Below are 18,899 nucleotides of genomic sequence, written 5' to 3' on the forward strand. Positions count from 1 at the left end.
TTAATCCATTTCCTTAAACAATCCACTTGAGGTACAGACTTAGAGGGTAATATTCAAACATTACAGTAAAAAGAAAATTTGTTGTTTTTCTGTGATGTGTTAGTGTGAATGAGAAAAATTATCCATAAGAACTTAGGAGCGACTTGGTTGAGAAAAGGAAAAATAAAAATTCAAGTTAATGTAGAAATCTAGTAGAGAAGCTGAAACACGTATTTGAAAATTTTAATTAAAAATATCATAGGAAAAAAATACATAGCCACGTGGAAACAAGAGAAAGGCGATTGTTTCTTTCACTGTAATGAAGTGTACAAAAAAAGAATTGCAGATGATCAGAATCACCTACCCAGTAAGTTTTCATTCTTGCATTGCTTGTATATAGCAGCATGTAATAAGAAGGAGAGTGTAAATTCATTGTAATATTCAGAGGTAGTATGAGTAGTGGGGATATTGCATCTCTGGGTAAAAGTGCAGTTGAATGAAGAGATGGTGAACGGAAACAAAGTAAAGCACCTCCGCCCACCACCTTATGTCAAAACATATTACTTGTGCTACCTGAAGTAACACATAGGCTTCATTTGAGGTAAGTGGTATTTCATTTTTTTTTTCACGGAAACTGATACATAATGAGAAAGAGAAAGAAAATGAGACAGACTGCTTTTTTTGCTTTGAAAAAAATTGTCACCTAACGATTACAAAAGAAATGTAGATTTTGCTCCTCTCACCTCATCTTTCAGGTGAGTTTATCATGATTCTGTTGTACCTTTTTCGTTAATTACAAAGAGGATAATTTTACTTGTCTAGGTTCCTTAAATGCTTTGAGGCTGTCAAGTGTGATGTATTGCTAAATGGCTTTTGGCTCTGTAGGAAATAGATTTCCTGAAAGTGAAGTGTTGTTCTGAAAGGGGGAAAAAAAAAAGAAAACTCATGAGAGCTAAGGAGTAAATTTATTACTCCTGTGGATATATGTGATATCCATAAATAGAAGGGTTGGCAACATTTATTTGCTTACTTCCCTTTTGGAAAAAAAAAAAGAACACAACCTTTTCTGGTGTGCTAGCTGAAGGAAAGTATTACATCACCATTTCGTTTCAGAAACAAAAAGTTTTTTTAAAAAAAATCATCAAGTGTCTACAAGATTACACAAAAAAGAGAGTAGTATCTAGTCCTTATCTTTGGTGTTCTAAAACAGAGGATTCACTACAGGGGCAGAAGGGAATAGGTTGGGGTGGTATCTGAAATTCGTAGGGTCAAACCCCACACTTCTAGATGAACAAATGTCCTGATGTCACCAATGTGACACTGCTTTCTTGTTTGCAAGCAGTGCAGTCATTGATTCAATCAACTCAAGAGATTTTTTTTTCTCACCCACCCACCCATCCTGGCTTATCAGATCCACAAACTATTAGTAGGTTAAGAAAAAGGAAAGAAAGAAAAGTCATTACAAGTTGCATTGTTAAATTGTGTCCCCTGTGTTTACAGCAGTTTTTCACTAAACCTGGGACTGTGAAAGGATTACAAAGAGCGTGATTAATATAGTCCTTTTCAAAGTTATGTGACTTCTCCCCAACCCCAGCCCCCCTCAGCTCCCCCCACCCCTCACCCACCCTACCCTGCCCCACCCCGAGGAAAGTGGAAAGACCATGAAAACAGACAGTAAGTGGTCACTGCAGTTTCTTCTCCCTTGGAAAGATCCAACTGCTGCTGAGGTAGAAATCCAATGCCAGCGTCCCCTAATCCTCCTCGGCGGACTCTTGTGAGGATGTCTCTTCTGTCTCCTCCTGAAATACACAGGGGGCATAACCGTTATGCTTGCTTTAGAGGTGGCCACCATGCTGTGCACACAGTGAGAACTGCTCCTGCAAAGGTCCAGAGGTGACCCATTGTTATTACTTCAGAAGAAAGTGCCCCTGATTGGCCAGCCCTTGTTTCCCCTCCTCCCCCCCCTCCCAGGATTTCTTTCTCAGTAATTGAGGAATCAAGGTGTTGTTTTTTCCCAGAGCCCTCATTAGCTGCTGCTGACATAAGGCTCAACATTGTAGTGGCTGGTCAGCAAATTCAATTGTTTGCTGTCGGGAGACTGTCCGGGCCATGAAAACTTACTCACCAATTAGAGTACAAAGAAATGGATTAATTTTTCCCGACAGCATGCCAGTCATCAGTTTTTTTTTTTTTAAACAACCAGCATTGAAGTACAAAATAGAAAATCCAAGGAATCCTTTCTTAAAGCATAAAGATCCAGATTTGGATAAAGGTAGGCTATGCACTAGAGGTGCATTGAAGGACTGTTTGATCCCTTTGACAGATGAGAACAACTGAGGCTCAGAGTATGTGCACAGAGTATGCCCAGTTACAGGGCTAGGTTTATACCAAGTTAGCCTAGGGTGAACTCATGCGTGCTGACGAGATGCTGTTCAGGCAAAGGGAGGCAATGGGAAAACCACCAGAAAGAATCCTAAAAGTGGGCTGAGAATTTCTTTTCTAAAGCTGTTTCTTTGTGGTTGCGTTTATTAAAGTACATTTTGAGATAATGACTGAAGTTTGGCATAACTTTTCCGTCTCAAGACTAAATCCACCCACACCAGCCAAATGTTTAATGGTTGACCCACCAAACAGAGAAAATCTAATCTATATGTTTTTGCAGGCTCTCCTCTCTTTATAAATCTAACTCCTCCTTTGTTTTTCCTTTTTCTGATTCTTTATGGCTCTGGAATTTGTTGGGGTTTCTGCAAGCCGGTTTGAGCTGTAAAGTTCCCTTTGCCTTTTGCTTATTTAACAAATGTGCAGTACCTTTCAGGACATGGGTGGTAAAGCGGAGACAATAAACATTTCTGATAAAAAGCGTCGTTAGTGAGAGGATGATTTTTATCAAATTGCTGTACACTGTCTCTGAAGACATGTGAAAAAGATCTGGGGGAAGAGGTAAACATTTACTCCTGCAGCAAACTGAGCCCCTTTAAGAATGGCCAGCTTAAAACAGCTTATAACAGCCTTCATACTTTAATACATTTGATTTTCCACATGGCTTCATTTTGTCTGGGTGGCTAACTGACACAATTTATACCTCTCTTCCTTTCCCAGGTCACTACAGTACACCATTCAGTAAAGCATGCCTTAGAGCTTGTCTGCATTATATGACCAAACTTCCATTCATTAGTGTCTGAAACACTTCAGCTGTGAAGGAGCTCCTAAATGCTACCATGTGTGACTCTTTTGCGTAAAAGCAGCAAATGGGAGGAAAAAGGCCCCCACGAATGGGCACACTCATGCTCATATGAATGTGCACACACGTGTGCATGTGCGTGCACACACACAACACACACACACACATACACACACACACTGCCTCTTTCCAGGCTTGAATCACAGCCCACTGCTTACTGTAAACCCTTTGCAAAGGGTTTCAAACACATTCCCCCCCCCCCCCCCCCAGCCCATCCCCAAAAGACTAAGAGAGCTGTAAATCCTGGGAATAAACACACATACAAATGAATGGGTTACAGCTTCAAAAATATAACCAGGGCAGCATCAAGCCATGAGATTTCACACCGGTTTTGTTTAGTCTGCTTTGGATTTTGTGGGAAATGTGGAACGTATACAGCTACCTCCTCTCTTCTCAGTCCGCAGCCCCCTCTCCACCGCCTCCCCCCTGCCCTTCCCTCGCAACCATGGGCTTCACATATTTAAACAGCAGGTTTATACCTCTTGACAAGGCAACAGGCCATGACCCTGAGATTCTCGGTGGAGTCTTTGTCACAAAGGAGGATGTCCCATGATCAAAGCCACGGACAGACGAAAGGGAGACAAGCCAAGGATCAGCTGCCCTGTGACCTTGTCTTTTCACTTAATATTTAAATTCCAGAAAGTCACTAAGCTGTTCGGCAGATACACTCTCTGTCCATTCCCCAGAGACTCATTTCTCATTAGTGACATGAGGTGGTGGGTTTAGGTTACTGCGCCAAACCAATCCGTAGCATGAAAGCCGGCAGGTATATTTTATTCCGCCTTTTCTCCGTTAACAGATTAATAAAATTCAGTCAAGCCGGAAATCAAAACAAATCGAAACAATCCCTGGATCTAGCAGTGATAATTCCATCTTTAACTGTTTGATTTTCTTCTTCCCTCTGGAAACCAAAGTACCTCAAGATCCAGAAGGAGACAAGAATTTCAGGCCATGAACTTACAAAGACCTTGCAATAGATGGAATGCAATCCGCTTCTCAAAACATTCCCATAAGCTTTACTTGGTCTGATCTCCTGAAACTCCAGATAGTCAAAACCCTTATACACAACTCAGCCAACCATGAGGGTCCCTCCTATTGTTTCCTTTACTTAACAGTCCTTAACACAACATGGGTAGTTGTTTTATTTATGTATCTTTCCACTGACCTTGAAACAATCAACTAGTACTGGGAACATAACTAGGAGGCCAGGGTGGGAAGTCTCACTCCATTAAACTTTCTGGTGGCAATGTGGCTCTCACATGCATGGCATGATGGTGATCAAATGTCTAGCTGGTGGAGATCTCTCTCTTCTTGCCTATAGCCTCACTGGCTGCCCTCCACAGCAAGGAAGGCATGGTTGCCAAGCAGACTATGCTGGTAAGGATGTGACAGCAACTTTTTTTTTTTTTTTTTTTTTGGGTCTGGTTGTGGGGCTTGAACTCTGGGCCTGGGCATTGTCCCTCAGCTCTTCAGCTCAAGGCTACCACTCTACCACTTGAGCCACAGCGCCACTTCCGGCTTTTTTTTTCTTTTTGCTTATGTGGTGCTGGGGAATCGAACCCAGGGCCTCATGCATGCAAGGCAAGCACTCTACCACTGAGCCACCTTCCCAGCCCCAACGACAGCAACTTTTTTACTTCTACTAACCCCAGTTCTTACCCCTCCAGGGACCTGGTCTTCTGCTACATGTGTGTGGCTGCTATGCCACAAGTGTCAGAAATTCAGGGAAGGAAAATCTTCCCTGTCAGGAACAAAGATGAAGTTAAAAAACAAACCAAAACCTGAGTTCCTCTAAGTGTCACACAGGGAACTGCTGTGGTACCATGAATGGACAGAAACAGGGGACACTGATGACCAGCAGGTGACTGATCTGGTGCCCCTAAAGAATCTTATTTCGGGGCTGGGAAAGTGGCTCAGTGGTAGAGTGCTTGCCTTGCATGCCTGAGGCCCTGGGTTCAATTCCTCAGCACCACATAAGCAAAAAGAAAAAAGCCAGAAGTGGCGCTGTGGCTTAAGTGGTAGAGTACTAGCCTTGAGCTGAAGAGCTGAGGGACAGCGCCCAGGCCCAGAGTTCAGGCCCCACGACTGGGACCCCCCCCCCCCCAAAAAAAAAAAGTAAATACAAAGAATCTTATTTCCACATCAGGATACTGGATAGTAAGGACCAATAGGCTTTGTTTCTCTTTAGTAACTTGGAAGACATGGCCATATGCTATACACAATAGCTTGCCCTTTCAACTGTTTTAAACCACTGCCTGATGTTTGCAACATTCTGACCAACAGACTCCAAGGACGGTGCTGAGGCCTTGAAGTAAAAAGGAGATTGAAGTGTGTGACCATAATAACACGTGTCTCATTAGGGGCTAGTTGATGGGGTGGGAAAGCTGAACTGCAGCTCTCAGGTTAAGAAGGTTTACCTGTTGGAACAGGGTTCAGGAATGTTTTGAGGAAAGGACTTTTCAGAGTGGAAGTGCACAGTGACATTTTTATAAGCAGCAGCCATAAAACCTCTAAACACCGAACAGCTCCTAGCCTTTCATGCAGCTACTTTACAAAGACAACCGAGTGTTGAGCCATGCTGGAGTGAAAATGTGTGTGTGTGTGTGTGTGTGTGTGTGTGTGTGTGTGTTGGCAGAAAACTGATGGGAGGGGAATTGAGAATGTGCAGGGTTGGAGAACTACATTTTTTATTTAACTAGCAGAAAACTGCACACTCATTTTGCCTTCATTTTTCTTTTGTTTGGGGAAAAAAGGATTTAATAAATGTAAGTCATCCATTGCTTTGGCTAAGCTTGACAAAAATGCAAGACTAAAACTACAGTGTGCATACACTGCTGTTCTTTCAAGCTGGCGTCACAGGAGGCATGTGGTGCCTATCTTTGAGTATACTTCAGCTAAGTGATTCAAAAAGGAGAAAGAAGCCAACCTGATGCTGAACCTCATCTCCTCATGCTTGATGGAATCATAAATGCCTTGTGTTTGATCATGGATCTTACTATACAGGCTCCAGTGAAGATAGGCTGTGGAGGAAAATTTCAGTATTTAAGGCCGGGAGCCGACATTCCGAGTTTTATTTCCAGAGGCAGATTAAACAGCAAGTCTACCTTGGAAGAGGCTAGTAAATCCTAAATGGAACTGGGAAGTAGAAATGCACCTTTTGCAAAACTTCATGAGTTGGGTCACCATGATGCCTTTCTTTGTGCATATAAGATCAAAGAAGTCCATGGCAGCTCTTTTGGCTCAAAGCTAGTATTCTACCATTTGAGCTGAACCTCCACATCCCTCTTTTTAGTGGTTAATTGGAGACAAGAGTCTCACAGACTTTCCTGTCTGGACTGGCTTTGAACCAAGATCCTTAGATCTTACCCTCCCGAGTCACCAGGACTACAGGCGTAAGCCACTAACACCTGGCTCTGCCAAGATTTTAAGTATATAAAGTTTAAATTTTTGCAGACCAGAAATAAAATTTCAATTTAAGGATTTTGCCAGTAAATCTGCAAATGCCTGGTAATTAAGAGAGAGAAGTTACAGTTGAATGATATTCTTTTTGTAATGTCAATACAGTCAACTCGTTGAGGTCTGCAAATTACATACTTAACTCTGTGTGTGTGTGTGTGTGTGTGTGTGTGTTCATGAATATCTGATGTCAGTCTAAAGAGTAATAAAAGATTCTTCTTAGCAGCAAAGACCAGGAACAAATCTTTCTTTCTTTTTTTTTTAAATCCTTATTTCATTTTATTTTATTGAACAAAAATATATTGTGGAGCATCTAAAAGACAAACTTATGTTACTGAATAATGAATTAGAGATAACAAATATGGACCATTCTGTCTTAAAAATTTGGTAACAAGGGAAGGAAAAATATGCTAGAATAAGGATGAACAGGAGATAAGAACTGAACCGAGAATGAGTAGGAGCGCTTTTGAGGCAAAAGAGACATAACACCCTTCCATTTTGAGATGTAGGAAAAGAATGCCTTTATCCCTTTTTTTTTAATATGAAGTAGCTGGTGTCAGAAACCAGTTTCTCAAGTTGTGTTTTGTAGCTAAGAGCCCCCACTAGCCTTGGGCACAGAGAAGCTCAGGGATAGAGCTCAGGCCTTGGGTTCAAACAAACAGAACAAGGACCAATCTTTCAAGCTGTATTTGTAGCTAAGAGACCCATATGACCACAGAGCCATTTTTTTCTTATTTGTCAGATATTTTAATTTAAAATGGATGGGGCAGTTTGACCTAATGGAAAGTGATTTTTTTCCTCCAACTACAAAAGCTTTATAGCAGATTTTAAAAAACATGTTAATTGGAACATATATAAACCATATAATCTGGCAAGTACAAGGGATTCTGGTGGAAATGCCAGGAGGGAAATAGGTTTTTCAAAAGGAGGCTTGAGAGGTTGGGATATTGACAGCATCTGTACTGGTCTCTGTGTGGGTATGTGTTTAGACTGGTACTGAGACTTGAATTCAGGGCCTGGCATTCTTGCTTGGCTTTTCCTCTCCAGGCTGGTGCTCTACCGCTTGAGATACATCTCCACTTCCAGCTTTTTTCTAGTTCATTGGAGATAAGAGTATCTAGGATTTGTCTTCTCAGACTGGCTTGAACCCTGATCCTCAGATCTCAGCCTCCTGGGTAGCTAGGATTACAGGTGTAAGCCACTGGCTCCTGGCTTAAAATGTCTTAGATTCATACAATGCACTTCTGATTATTTTGTTTGTGTTTTTAATAGTGTTCAATCACTGGGAATATTGTAGTAGTTCCCAAGATGGCTCCAGAATGCTATGAGGTTTTTCAGTAGTGATTTTTTTTTTTTTGAATTTTGAGATAGAAGTTACAATTCTCAAGTAGGCACATCATTTTATATATAAACTAATTACAAATGGTAGAAGTCATAATTTCCAAGGATCAATTTTTTTCAAACCAGTTATGGAAGTCCCCTGACATTTAAAAAGAAGCCTAGAAAATGTAGCAAAAAGATACTTGCATGAAGAAAGCATTTAGAAAGGGGCAATTTCTAAAACTGTTCAGGAATGTTCTTATTTTTTCAAAAAGTAGTTTTCAAAAATGGCCCAGTCAAAGGGTATTCATGTTATGTCCCAGCCTTCCTTTCTGATGGGTGTAGGCCAGGAAAACTCTTTTTCTTTTTCTGTGTGTATAAAGGTGTGCTTAGCTTCCATCTTTGTTGTCAAGCAATGAAACATTCCTAAATTTTAATCAGAACTCCACCCCTATTTCATTATCCTGCATTGTGACTTTTGAATAAGATTATAAGACTATCAATGGCCATATTCAATCAACCAGTAATTATTCAGTGAGCATCTGAGAGATCAGAAACCTATCCTGAATATAAAGGAAATGTCTTGGAAAAAAAAAACCAACAGTCTAGAATAGTGATGAAGGAGTTTCTTGGGCCAGATTCGAAAGCCTTTTATGATTTGGTCCATATTGATTTGGGGTAGCAAGTTTGGAAAGTAACATTTGGATATTTCATAAATAGATTTTCTCCAACTTACATGACTATACAGAGGAAAAGCTTTCAATGAGAAGGATAGGAAAAGCAGATGTGCATTGCTATGTCATGGCTACCTTCATTACAGACTTCCATACAGTTAAAAAGAGTCATACAAAAGAAAATCACTGGCAAATCTGTCCAGTCAAGAGACACTAAATTTTGTCTTTTGGAGTTTTATAAATTGCCTCAAACTGAGTAGGTGAAGTTCTTTCATTCTATTTAGAAGCTATAACATCTCTACAAGACAGTCCCTGCCATCCTTGGAACATCTGGCTTCCCTTGACAATATAACAATCGTTAGTTAAGCTAGTTACGTCATCAGTTGATGGTTAATAATCATTTTGATATGCTCCCTTTGCCCTCCGATTTCCTCGTGCTGCTATGTCATTGAAGTGTTAAACACTGGTTCCTACTTTGTTCTCTCTTTTTTTCCCCTTGGCCTTGGCAATGCCTGAAATCAGAGGTTCTATCCAACAGTAGTTCCTATGTTACAAAACAGTGCCACTCAGAACAACCTCTGATATATCCTGCATGTCTTGCCAGTTGATAGTCAACATTCACTGGCCCACAAAATGTTTTAGAAGCTTGAAAGAGCAAAAGTAGGAAAATAAATAAATTGGTACTCTTTATGAGTAGTGTAAATCACTGTGCTGCCAAAGTGACCAGACAAGGAACTGATTGCAAGTATTATTTATTATGAACTATTTATACAGCATTGGCCAAGGTACCATGTAAAAGATGAGTGTGAGAGTAAGAATTCTCTTTTCTTTCTATCCTCCTTTCCATTTTGTGCATCTAAGCCTCAAAGTCCCCAGGAAAAATTCATCCTTTGAGAACAAGATACTGACTGCAGTTCATCAAACTTGATTGTCCCAAAATGAAATCTCTCATTTTGCTCCAATGTTTAGGTTGTCTGAAATATAAACATCTTTATAACTGCCCTTGAAGTCTCTGTCTCTTTTTCTTTTTTTTAAGAGAAGAAAAAAAATCCCACGATAACTGAAGCTTACAAAGATTTCTTCTCCCTCGTGCACATCATACACAGAAGATGTGGCTTGCAGATAAAGTCTGTTTTGAAACAGTAAGCTTTGTTTGCAGCCTTTTAGGAACTGAGGAATTCCGATTTTCTTCTCCAGAAAGTTGAAAAGAACAAGTTTAAGCCACAATAATTGTTTACAGGTATTAGCTTACTGGGGCTATATAACAACGAGAAAGTATTGAAATGATGGAAAACGGTTAAAATTTTAAAAGCCAGTTTTTTTCCCTTGCAAGGGGATAAGATGAGTAAAGTGTTTGAGTTATACATAAGGGATTGCCTGTTAAAGCCTTGAAAGGGTAATATCAAGGAACAGTAAGGTATCTGATAAGCTAACAAAACCTTTTAAAAATTATGAGATCCAGCTTTATTTTTATCAAAATGAAACTTGAAGGTATGGCTCAGGTGGCAAAGCCATTAGCCTTTGAGCAAAAGCTTCAGACCCTGAGTTCAAGTTTTGGTCCTAGAACAATAAAAACTTGAGAAACAATGCCTCCTTTATTAATATTAATAACCTGATACTTTTGTGGTATTTCTTTTGCTTAAAAAATGTTATTTCCTTCTAAACTTTAAAATCCAGATGGTTGAAAATTGAAAAGCTTCAAATTGCTGAAGCACTAGCTAATTTCTACTTACTCTTAAGGATTCCTTATTAGCTGACTTTTATTTATGGCTTGTTGTGTTACTTTCAAGAAAATACAGTAGACATCTCTAGTAAGCCTTTTCACAGGCTTCAGGATTTTTAAAAAGTGGCCGGGCACTAGTGACTCATGCCTATAATCCTAGTGACTGACTCAGGAAGCTGAGATCTGAAGACTGAAATTCTAAGCCAGCCTGAGTGGAAGTCAATGAGATTATTACTTTTCAAATTATCATTGAAAACAGCTGGAAGTGAAACTATGGCTCAAGTGGTAGAACACTAGCCTTGAGCAATAAAGCTAAGGGACAGGACTCTAAGGGCCCTGGTTTCAAGCCACAGTACTGGCAGAAAGGAAGGAAGGAAGGAAGGAAGAAAAGAAGGAAGGAAGGAAAGAAGGAAGGAAGGAATGAAGGAAGGAAGGAAGGAAGGGAGGGAAGAAAGGAGGAAGGGAGGAAGGGAGGGAGGGAGGAAAGGAGAGAGGGATGGAGGGAGGGAGGGAGGAAAGGAGAGAGGGATGGAGGGAAGGAAGAAAGGAAGGAAGGAAGGAAGGAGGGAAGGAGAGGGAGGGAGGGAAGGAAGGAAGGGTATTTTAAAAAGTACATGTGGGCTAGCTCAAAGAAACATAGGTCCCATAGTTTCCCTTATTTGCAATAACTAGTATATATCTGAGACAAGCAGAAAAGCTCAGATAAGTTGATGTTAAATGAAATGAACCCCAAGATGAACACAAGTGGTTTTTTCTTTGTTGCTATTGTTTCTAACGTATTTATAAGGTACCACATGATTTTTTTGTTGCTTTGTATGTCCCTCCCCCACGGTATAACCCACTTTCACTGTATTTGATGTTAGTATAATTTGGGGAGTGAAAGGGAAAAAACAAATTATTTTTAAAAAATACAATAATAAAATAATTTTTTTAAAGAAGCATATGTGAGCTGGGTGCCAGTGGCTCACATCTGTAATCCTAGCTACTCAGGAGGCTGAGATTTGAGGATCATGATTCAAAAGCAGCCTGTGCAGGAAAGTCCTTGAGACTCACATCTCCAATTACCCACCAGACAACCAGAAATGGTGCTGTGGCTCAAGTGGTAGAGCGCTTGCCCTGAGCTGAAATGCTGAGGGATAGCACTTAGGCCCAGAGTTCAAGCCCCATGAACAACAGGAAAAAAAAAAGTACATGTGCATATTGTTAACTTATAGAATTAAACTTTGAAGGGATGGTTAATAGTATTGTGGGACACATTTGAGGTTTGAAAGTGATGGCACTTGGTAAATTTTTCCATACAAGTGTTTCCCTTAAACTGCTATAAACTTATAAAAAGTGGCATCTTTGAAGTTCTGGAGAGATTTTTAGAAGTTGATGGCATACTTTATTAAAGTCGCTGCAATATCATATTCATCTGACAAGGAAAGTTGTTCTATCACTGCTTAGTGACAAAATTTAGCAATGACTATTCAATCTCTCTTAACGAAAAGAAGTTCTTATTTTAAGAACATGTAATGAATGTACCTTAGGACAAAATGGTAGCAGTCTCAAGAGATTAAAAAAATTATTAGCCCCAAATAAGTCAAAACATAATTCTTTAGGAATATAATTCTGACACTTACATAATTACAAATCTATCATAAAGTTCTTGCAGATTTTAGGGAAGAGATACTTCTTATTAGTCCATTTCCCTAGATGGGGAAACTAGACAAACAGATTAATCAGCCCAATGAGGAACCTGGAACAGAGACTCTAAATCTCCTTATACATGGCTCAACCCTTTTCTTTACAAGTAACATATTTACTTGTGGTAAAGTTTTACCACCTCAGAAGGAAAATCTGAATACAACCTGTCAAAGTACTTTTGATATAGAAAGGGAATGAGCCTGATTTAACCCAGATTGCCATGTGGAAAAGACATCTGGGAGAGTGGTCTAAAAGAAACAGATGACAAAGGAAGAGATTTCTTTTGAACACAGTATAAAATTTACATTATCCTCCACAAACTTCCATATAGTCACTCTGTTTATATAATTCATTACTGTGTCTTGAGATCATATAAATTAGGTAGTCCAATGAGCTTGTGATCTTTTTTTTCCCTTCTAATTCTACATCTGAGATTTTCTTTCCTCTAAAGGGCAAATTTGGAGCAGGCTATGTTAAACAGCCAGACTGATCAGTGATAATCAATTTAACTCACTTGACACTTCTTTTTCAGATTGTTGATTTTCTTGGGGAAATATGTGTTATATCACTTGTGTTATATCTTACAGTATGAAAGGCCAATTTATATCAGTTACAGATATACTAATAATCTCTACCTAAGATGTATCTATCTCTGCCTCTTTAGTTTTATATGTGTAATTCATCTGTCTATAATATCTTTTCATTATATCAGTTTCTTTATATCAATAAGAATAATAATTCTACTCTTCAGGAAATCATACCCATAGTAACTTATGACGTTCTGTTCCTTCATCTGTATCTGCTATGTCTCTCATGTTCAAATATATTCTCAAGTTTTCTTCACTCTGTAGGTTCATCACTGGCTGCCAATTAATTCCATCTACAGAGTTCATAGAAAATGCTGCAGCTTAGCCTTCCAAACAAAATCACTGGGATTGGCGGGTGGGTCCAATCATATGCAGGTAAGTTTAACAACTTCTCTGCAATTTCCATATGATAAATATTCTCACCAGAGAGACTTTAGCTTACCTTGATGTCAAACTTGACATCACTGAACAAACAATTCAAGAGAGATGATCACAATTGCCCACAAGTGTACTGGAATTATTATATATAATAAGATGTACACATATATACATGTGTGTGTAAACATTAAGTGATTCTAATATGTAGCCAGAGTTAAGAACCTCTAAATTAGAGGTTGCACATTTTTCTGATGTATGGCCCTTTTTCCTTGTTTAACACACTTTCCCTACATCACCAGGAATAGACATTGAATCAATGCCATTAACAAACCACATAAGGTTATTAATCTATAGCTCACAGAATACAATGCACCAGTAAAACAGAAGACATAAGACTGTCCAGATAGACTTTTCCTAGCAACACAACATTGTCCTTGGAGAATAAAATACAAGGTACATTTTTAAAGACCTCTAAGGGAAATAAAATCTTCTCTATATATTTTAAATTATATGAAAAAGACCTACACAAGACTTGATAACTCATGCTACTGCCTAAAACTGACTTCAGTAGGTCCTGCTCAGATGTCTTGAGTGTCTATTTAAATTTCCAAAAGAAAAAACTCAATTTTGAAGGACACCCTTAATATTTTAATAGTTTACCTTCTTGATAATCACAATTGACTTATTCTTCCATTTTGTTTTCTTCAGGATATACTTCCTCAACAAATAGGAACTTTATACTTCTATGTACAGACTGTAGTTAGGACCAAGGTATTCCAGGCCATATTGAACAAAGAAAGTAAAGCTAGTTTCTAAGTTGTCAAAGACTTTAGAGACTATAATTTTTAAGCAAGACCTAAGAGTTCACTAAATATAAAAATTAATGTAATCCCCTACTTTCTCAGATTTGTTGGTGGCATTTTATGATAATCAAATATTACAGAGTAATTCAATGAACAGATATATATTTCAATCATAAGTCGAGAACCAATTTGCAATTTGTAAATTCTCTACCAAGTCAGAGGAATATAAACAGTCTGGGTGAAAGGACAAAATTTGATGCTTAAGAACACTTAAAGGAAACAAACATTTATTTAACTTACTTAAATTAAGTAAGTTTTATTCTTACAGCATTTATATTTGCTTTTATGCTGAAGATCTGGGAGGGTTGGAAGGACATTCTCACCCTGACACAATCCTGACACTCTCAGGCCTGACTTTGAAGGAAAGAGCAAAATTTCAAGATTATTTCCAAGCCAACACAGTCAAAATTAGAAACATATTAATTAAAGGTTGAACTTTTTATGTTAGTTGGGGAGGAGGAATCATAATGACCATCTTTTACCTGAGCAGGCTTCTTCTGAACAACTTGTTGTGGCTAAAGAAGGAAAAGACAAAAAGAAATGTTATATTTTAAAAAGAAATACAATGAAAAAGTAGATATACAGATTAAGTATACAAACTAGCATACAATTTGAAAGTTCAATAGTTCATATAAGGATGTTTTAGTTGTTAAGGGAAAAGCATCCCAACACGCTATTTAAGGCTAGTATGCGTGCTGACTATATTAAAACAAACACTATCTGAATAACTTTGTTTTGAAGCAGCATATTGCAAACCTTGAAGAGAAAAAGGATCTAATTCTAATATCTTATTTTTTCATAAAAAGCTTGACTAAGACCAAATTTATATACCCACATACATCATTCATTTAAAAAATATAATTTAAAGGATGCTTTTTAAGTAGATTCAGAGCACTGTGCAACTATCACTACAATCTAATTTTAGTACATTCTTCCCTAAAAGAAGCCCTATACTTATTAGTGGCCATTTCTAGTCCCAGTCCCATTGCCATTGCCAAGTGACCAATAACATACTGTCTGTGTGAATTTGCCTATCTCCAATATTTCATGTTAGGGAAACAAAGAGGCAATCTTTCGTATCTGGCTTCTTCCATTAGTATGATGCTTTAGTATCACTCATATTGTAGCATCAGTAGTTCATTCCTTTTTCTGCCACAGAGTATTTCCTTGGAGTTGATGGCCATTTGGGTAATTTTGCCTTTTGCATATTATGAGTCATCCCATTATGTAATTAAAAAATGTTTTTTTTATTATCATTTCTTGTGGGCAAAATCTTGGGAGTGGAATTGCTGGGTTATACAGAATTTTTGTTTTTGAGCAGCTACCAGATGTTTTCCAAAGCAGGTGCACAATTTCATAGCCCAACAAGCAATACAGGAGAATTTTACCAAAGCTGAGAGGCTAGTGTTCTACCACTTAAGTCATTCCTCCAGCCTTTTTTATTGTTAGTGGTTTTCAAAAACAGGGTCTCAAGAACTTTTCATCCTGGGCTGGTCTTGAACTGAGATTCATCAACTCTCAGCCTCCTGAAAACCAAGGATTACAGGCATGAGCCACTGGAATCTTCCTGTCTGTCTTTTCTATTTATAGGCTTTGAACTGGGGGTAAAGTTACATGCCTTTGCTCAGATTCTAATTTCCCTTGCAATTAATTACGTAAAGTATTTTAAATGTGCTTATTGGCCATGTGTATGTCTTTTAATGGGGAAAAAGTTTAGTCACATGCTTTGCTCTTCTTTTCACCATTGAGTCATAAGAGTTCTTTTATGCCCTGGATACAAGTCATTTATCGTACATATAATTTGCAAATCTTTTCTCCCTTTCTGTAAGTTCACTTAATTCTTGATAGTATGAAGAATACTCTATTGTATCTACTTCTATCTATATTGAATTGTAAAAACAAAAAAAACAAAGAAAAACCCCTCTTATTTTGAGTGAAACATTCAAGAGAAATAGTTTCTGTAGCCAAGATTAGTTTTTTAATAGAGAATTAAAAACATTTGTTTTCCTCTAGAATTGCAAAATGTGCAACTGAAGAAGCTTTTTGATACGTTTTGGAATGCAAGTCTTTCTTACACCATTATCTACCAACCAACAAGATTTGCCAGTAGGAATTGAGTCACCCTGATGTGGAGTATCATGCTTCCATGAAAGAAAAGAAATCTCTACTGTTCTTCAAAACACAGAAGTCAGAGTAAATTCTTTGCATTCATTTTTCCTTCCTTAGAATTTCTGGGGTGCTATGATGTTTTATCACTGGCATATGAAATACATTAAACACATCAAATAAAAATTCAGTGAGGTTTTTTTTCACGTCATATAAAAATTCAGTGAGTTTTTTTCCTTTTGTTAAAAAAATGAGCACATAAAAATAAAAGGAAATAAAATAAAATAAAATGCTTACTGAAAAAGGAAGTTCTTCCCTCTGTCTTTAAATGATTATAGAAATGACATCATCATCAAAGCCCAGGATCTGAGATGATGTTTTCTCCAGGTGGAATCAACCCAGGGCTGACTAAGACTTCTTGCCTCTTAGGACTCTAAAGCGTGATCTGAGAGAGTATTCATTTCAAAAGGGTCATTTGTAAGAACCAACTGCTTTTCTTCTTCCTCTTTTTTTCCTGCCGATTACACCTGTACACATGTTTACACTCAAAGCGTTTCAAATCCACACACATTCTTGCAGGCTGACTGCTTCCTCCTGCTTAGAACCTCCACCTTCCTTTTTTTTTTTTTTTGGCCCAGGATCCCTCAGTCACATGACTCCTGTGCAGTACAGCTCAATGAAACACTCTGCAAGGGCTGCCAGCTCACCCAATTTTCCATGAATTAGGTCCTGACACTTCAATGAGAGGAAAGACAATGTCTGAAACTCTGCCAGCCCTGGCTCCCGGCCTAGTCCGTGTCATAGAACTTCTACCAGCTACACTTAGACACAGCACTTCATGCTTCTCAGGCCACCAAACAAACAGACCCTTGAATGCTTTCAATGCTGGTTGTGGTTAGGACTGCCAGGATATGTTCCCAGCCTCTGGCATACAAGAGCTCCAGACTGTGCTGAGAAAGTTTTGTTGTTATTTTGTTTTGTTTTTATTTTTTATGAATGGCTTCAGTCAAAAAAATGCAGACTGAAGCATAATACTACCACCATTCATAAAAAAGGAAAGGAAACAAACTACTGGCTGGAACACTTCTTGGACACCAAACAAACTGTATGTATCTTATCTCACTCAGGCCATCTCCTAACTTAGAACTCAGTGTTGACATCTAGAAACCAATTGCTTGGGAATCTTGGCACTAAAAGCACACTGGGCCACTGCTTCTGAATAAGAAGGGAATAATACCAAATGTGCAGTTAATCTTTTCTGTGCTTAACTGTGTGTTTCCATGAACTTTAATAAATGGGTGATATTTTACACATGCATTTCCTACATAGAGGCAAAAATACTTTATATTTAACATCTGCCCTTTTGTGACTGGGAGGGCCTGAGCTTTATTGTTTTCATTTTCTCACAGGGAAACTAAGGCAGAAAAGGAATTAAGATAATCTCCTGAGATCATTTTTTAAAACTAAAACAACTTAAGTCTATTAATTCCCTTAATCCTCTGGATAATCTCTGGAGGAAACCTGTTCTCTTAGTTTTAAAAAGGAAAAAAAAAAAAGGAAAGAATGAAAGGAAGAAATAGAAAGAAAATAAGAAAGGAAAAAAGAAAGGGAAGAAGAAAGATAAAAGGTAAGAAGGAAGGAAGAGAAATCAAATCTATAGCCAATCCAAAAGAAGCTATACTTGTACTCCTTGATTTTGATTCCACGTCCAGATTCACCTTCCTTCTTCTGTTGTCCTCTGTTGGATTTCTACATTTCTTTTTTCTTAAGTTAATTTTTATCGTAAAGGTGTTGTATGAAAGGCTACAGTTACCCAGGTCAGATAATGAATGCATTTCTCTTTGAATAGCATCACCTCTTCCCTCATTTTCTCCTTCCTGACCCTCAGTTTCTTAGTACTCCCCAAGGGCATGCCAGAAGAAAGCTGGTGGTTTCTTAAGTAGGACCCAATGCTGAACCAGCTAGGCTACTGATGAGAAGTGACTCCCACCAATGAGAGACCTGTAAGGTCCAGTTGCCCCACCTTACTCAGAGGTTCTTCCTTTATTAGCAAGAGTGGAGGGTTTCAGAATGCTCCATATCATATCCACCTGTCTAACTCTGTCTATCATCTATCTAATGGGGCTTGCACTCAGGGCTTTGGCTTTCTTTTACCCCTTCAGGGCTGGCATTCTACCACTTGAACCACTTCTGGCTTTTTGATAGTTAATCTAGATAAGATAAGATAAGATAGATAAGAGTCCCATGGATTTTTCTGCCTGGTCTGGCTTCAAATTGTGATCCTAAAATCTCAGTATCCTGAGTAGCTAAGATTATAGGCATGAGCCACCAGTGCTTGGCAAGTCTAGGTATTTAAAGCTGATTCTTAGACAGCTAAGCTCTCTTTCTCATAGGCATTGAAGGAAAATCCTTTACCACAAAGAACTTAAACATTCACAAAGAACTTAAACATTAGTGGTTCATTTTACTACTAATCTGAACATTAAATGAAAATGTTTGAATTAGGCTTAAACCTAAGTTGTTTTTTTTTAAATGAAGTAACACGTAAAGTAAGGATGATTGTTATGCAAAGGATCTCAAATTGATCATAGAAAGGAAGTAGCCCTTCAGCGCCCCCTCTTCCCACACAAACTTCTCCCCCCCGCCCCCATCTTGGGCTTGATCTGGGGGCATGGGCGCTATCCCTGAGCTCTTTTTGCTCAAGGCTAGGGCTTTACTACTTTGAGCCACAGCACCATTTCTGGTTTTCTGGTGGTTAATTGGAGAGAAGAGCCTCATGGACTTTCCTGGTGGGGCTGGCTTTAAGCCGCAATCCAAAGACCTCAGTCTCCTTAGTAGCTAGAATTACAAGTGTGACCCAGCCACCAGAGTGCTGCCAGTGGGTTC

At 38.6% G+C, this 18,899-nt stretch overlaps 1 protein-coding gene across 1 annotated transcript in view; it reads right to left on the minus strand.

The window, feature by feature from the left end:
- Positions 1-1,665: 1,665 nt before the first annotated feature.
- Hmga2 (high mobility group AT-hook 2) overlaps positions 1,666-18,899 on the minus strand; it is a 132,242-nt gene continuing 115,008 nt past the window's right edge. The window contains exons 4-5 of the mRNA XM_042699131.1: positions 14,390-14,422; positions 1,666-1,778 (exon numbers count right to left, since the gene is read on the minus strand). Of these exons, the coding sequence (XP_042555065.1) occupies positions 1,731-1,778; positions 14,390-14,422 (81 nt within the window). The 3' untranslated portion in view covers positions 1,666-1,730. The remainder of the gene's footprint in view (positions 1,779-14,389; positions 14,423-18,899) is intronic.

This window comes from Dipodomys spectabilis, unplaced genomic scaffold (assembly GCF_019054845.1).
Source record: "Dipodomys spectabilis isolate Male_0828 unplaced genomic scaffold, ASM1905484v1 ptg000234l, whole genome shotgun sequence".
NCBI lineage: Eukaryota > Metazoa > Chordata > Mammalia > Rodentia > Heteromyidae > Dipodomys > Dipodomys spectabilis.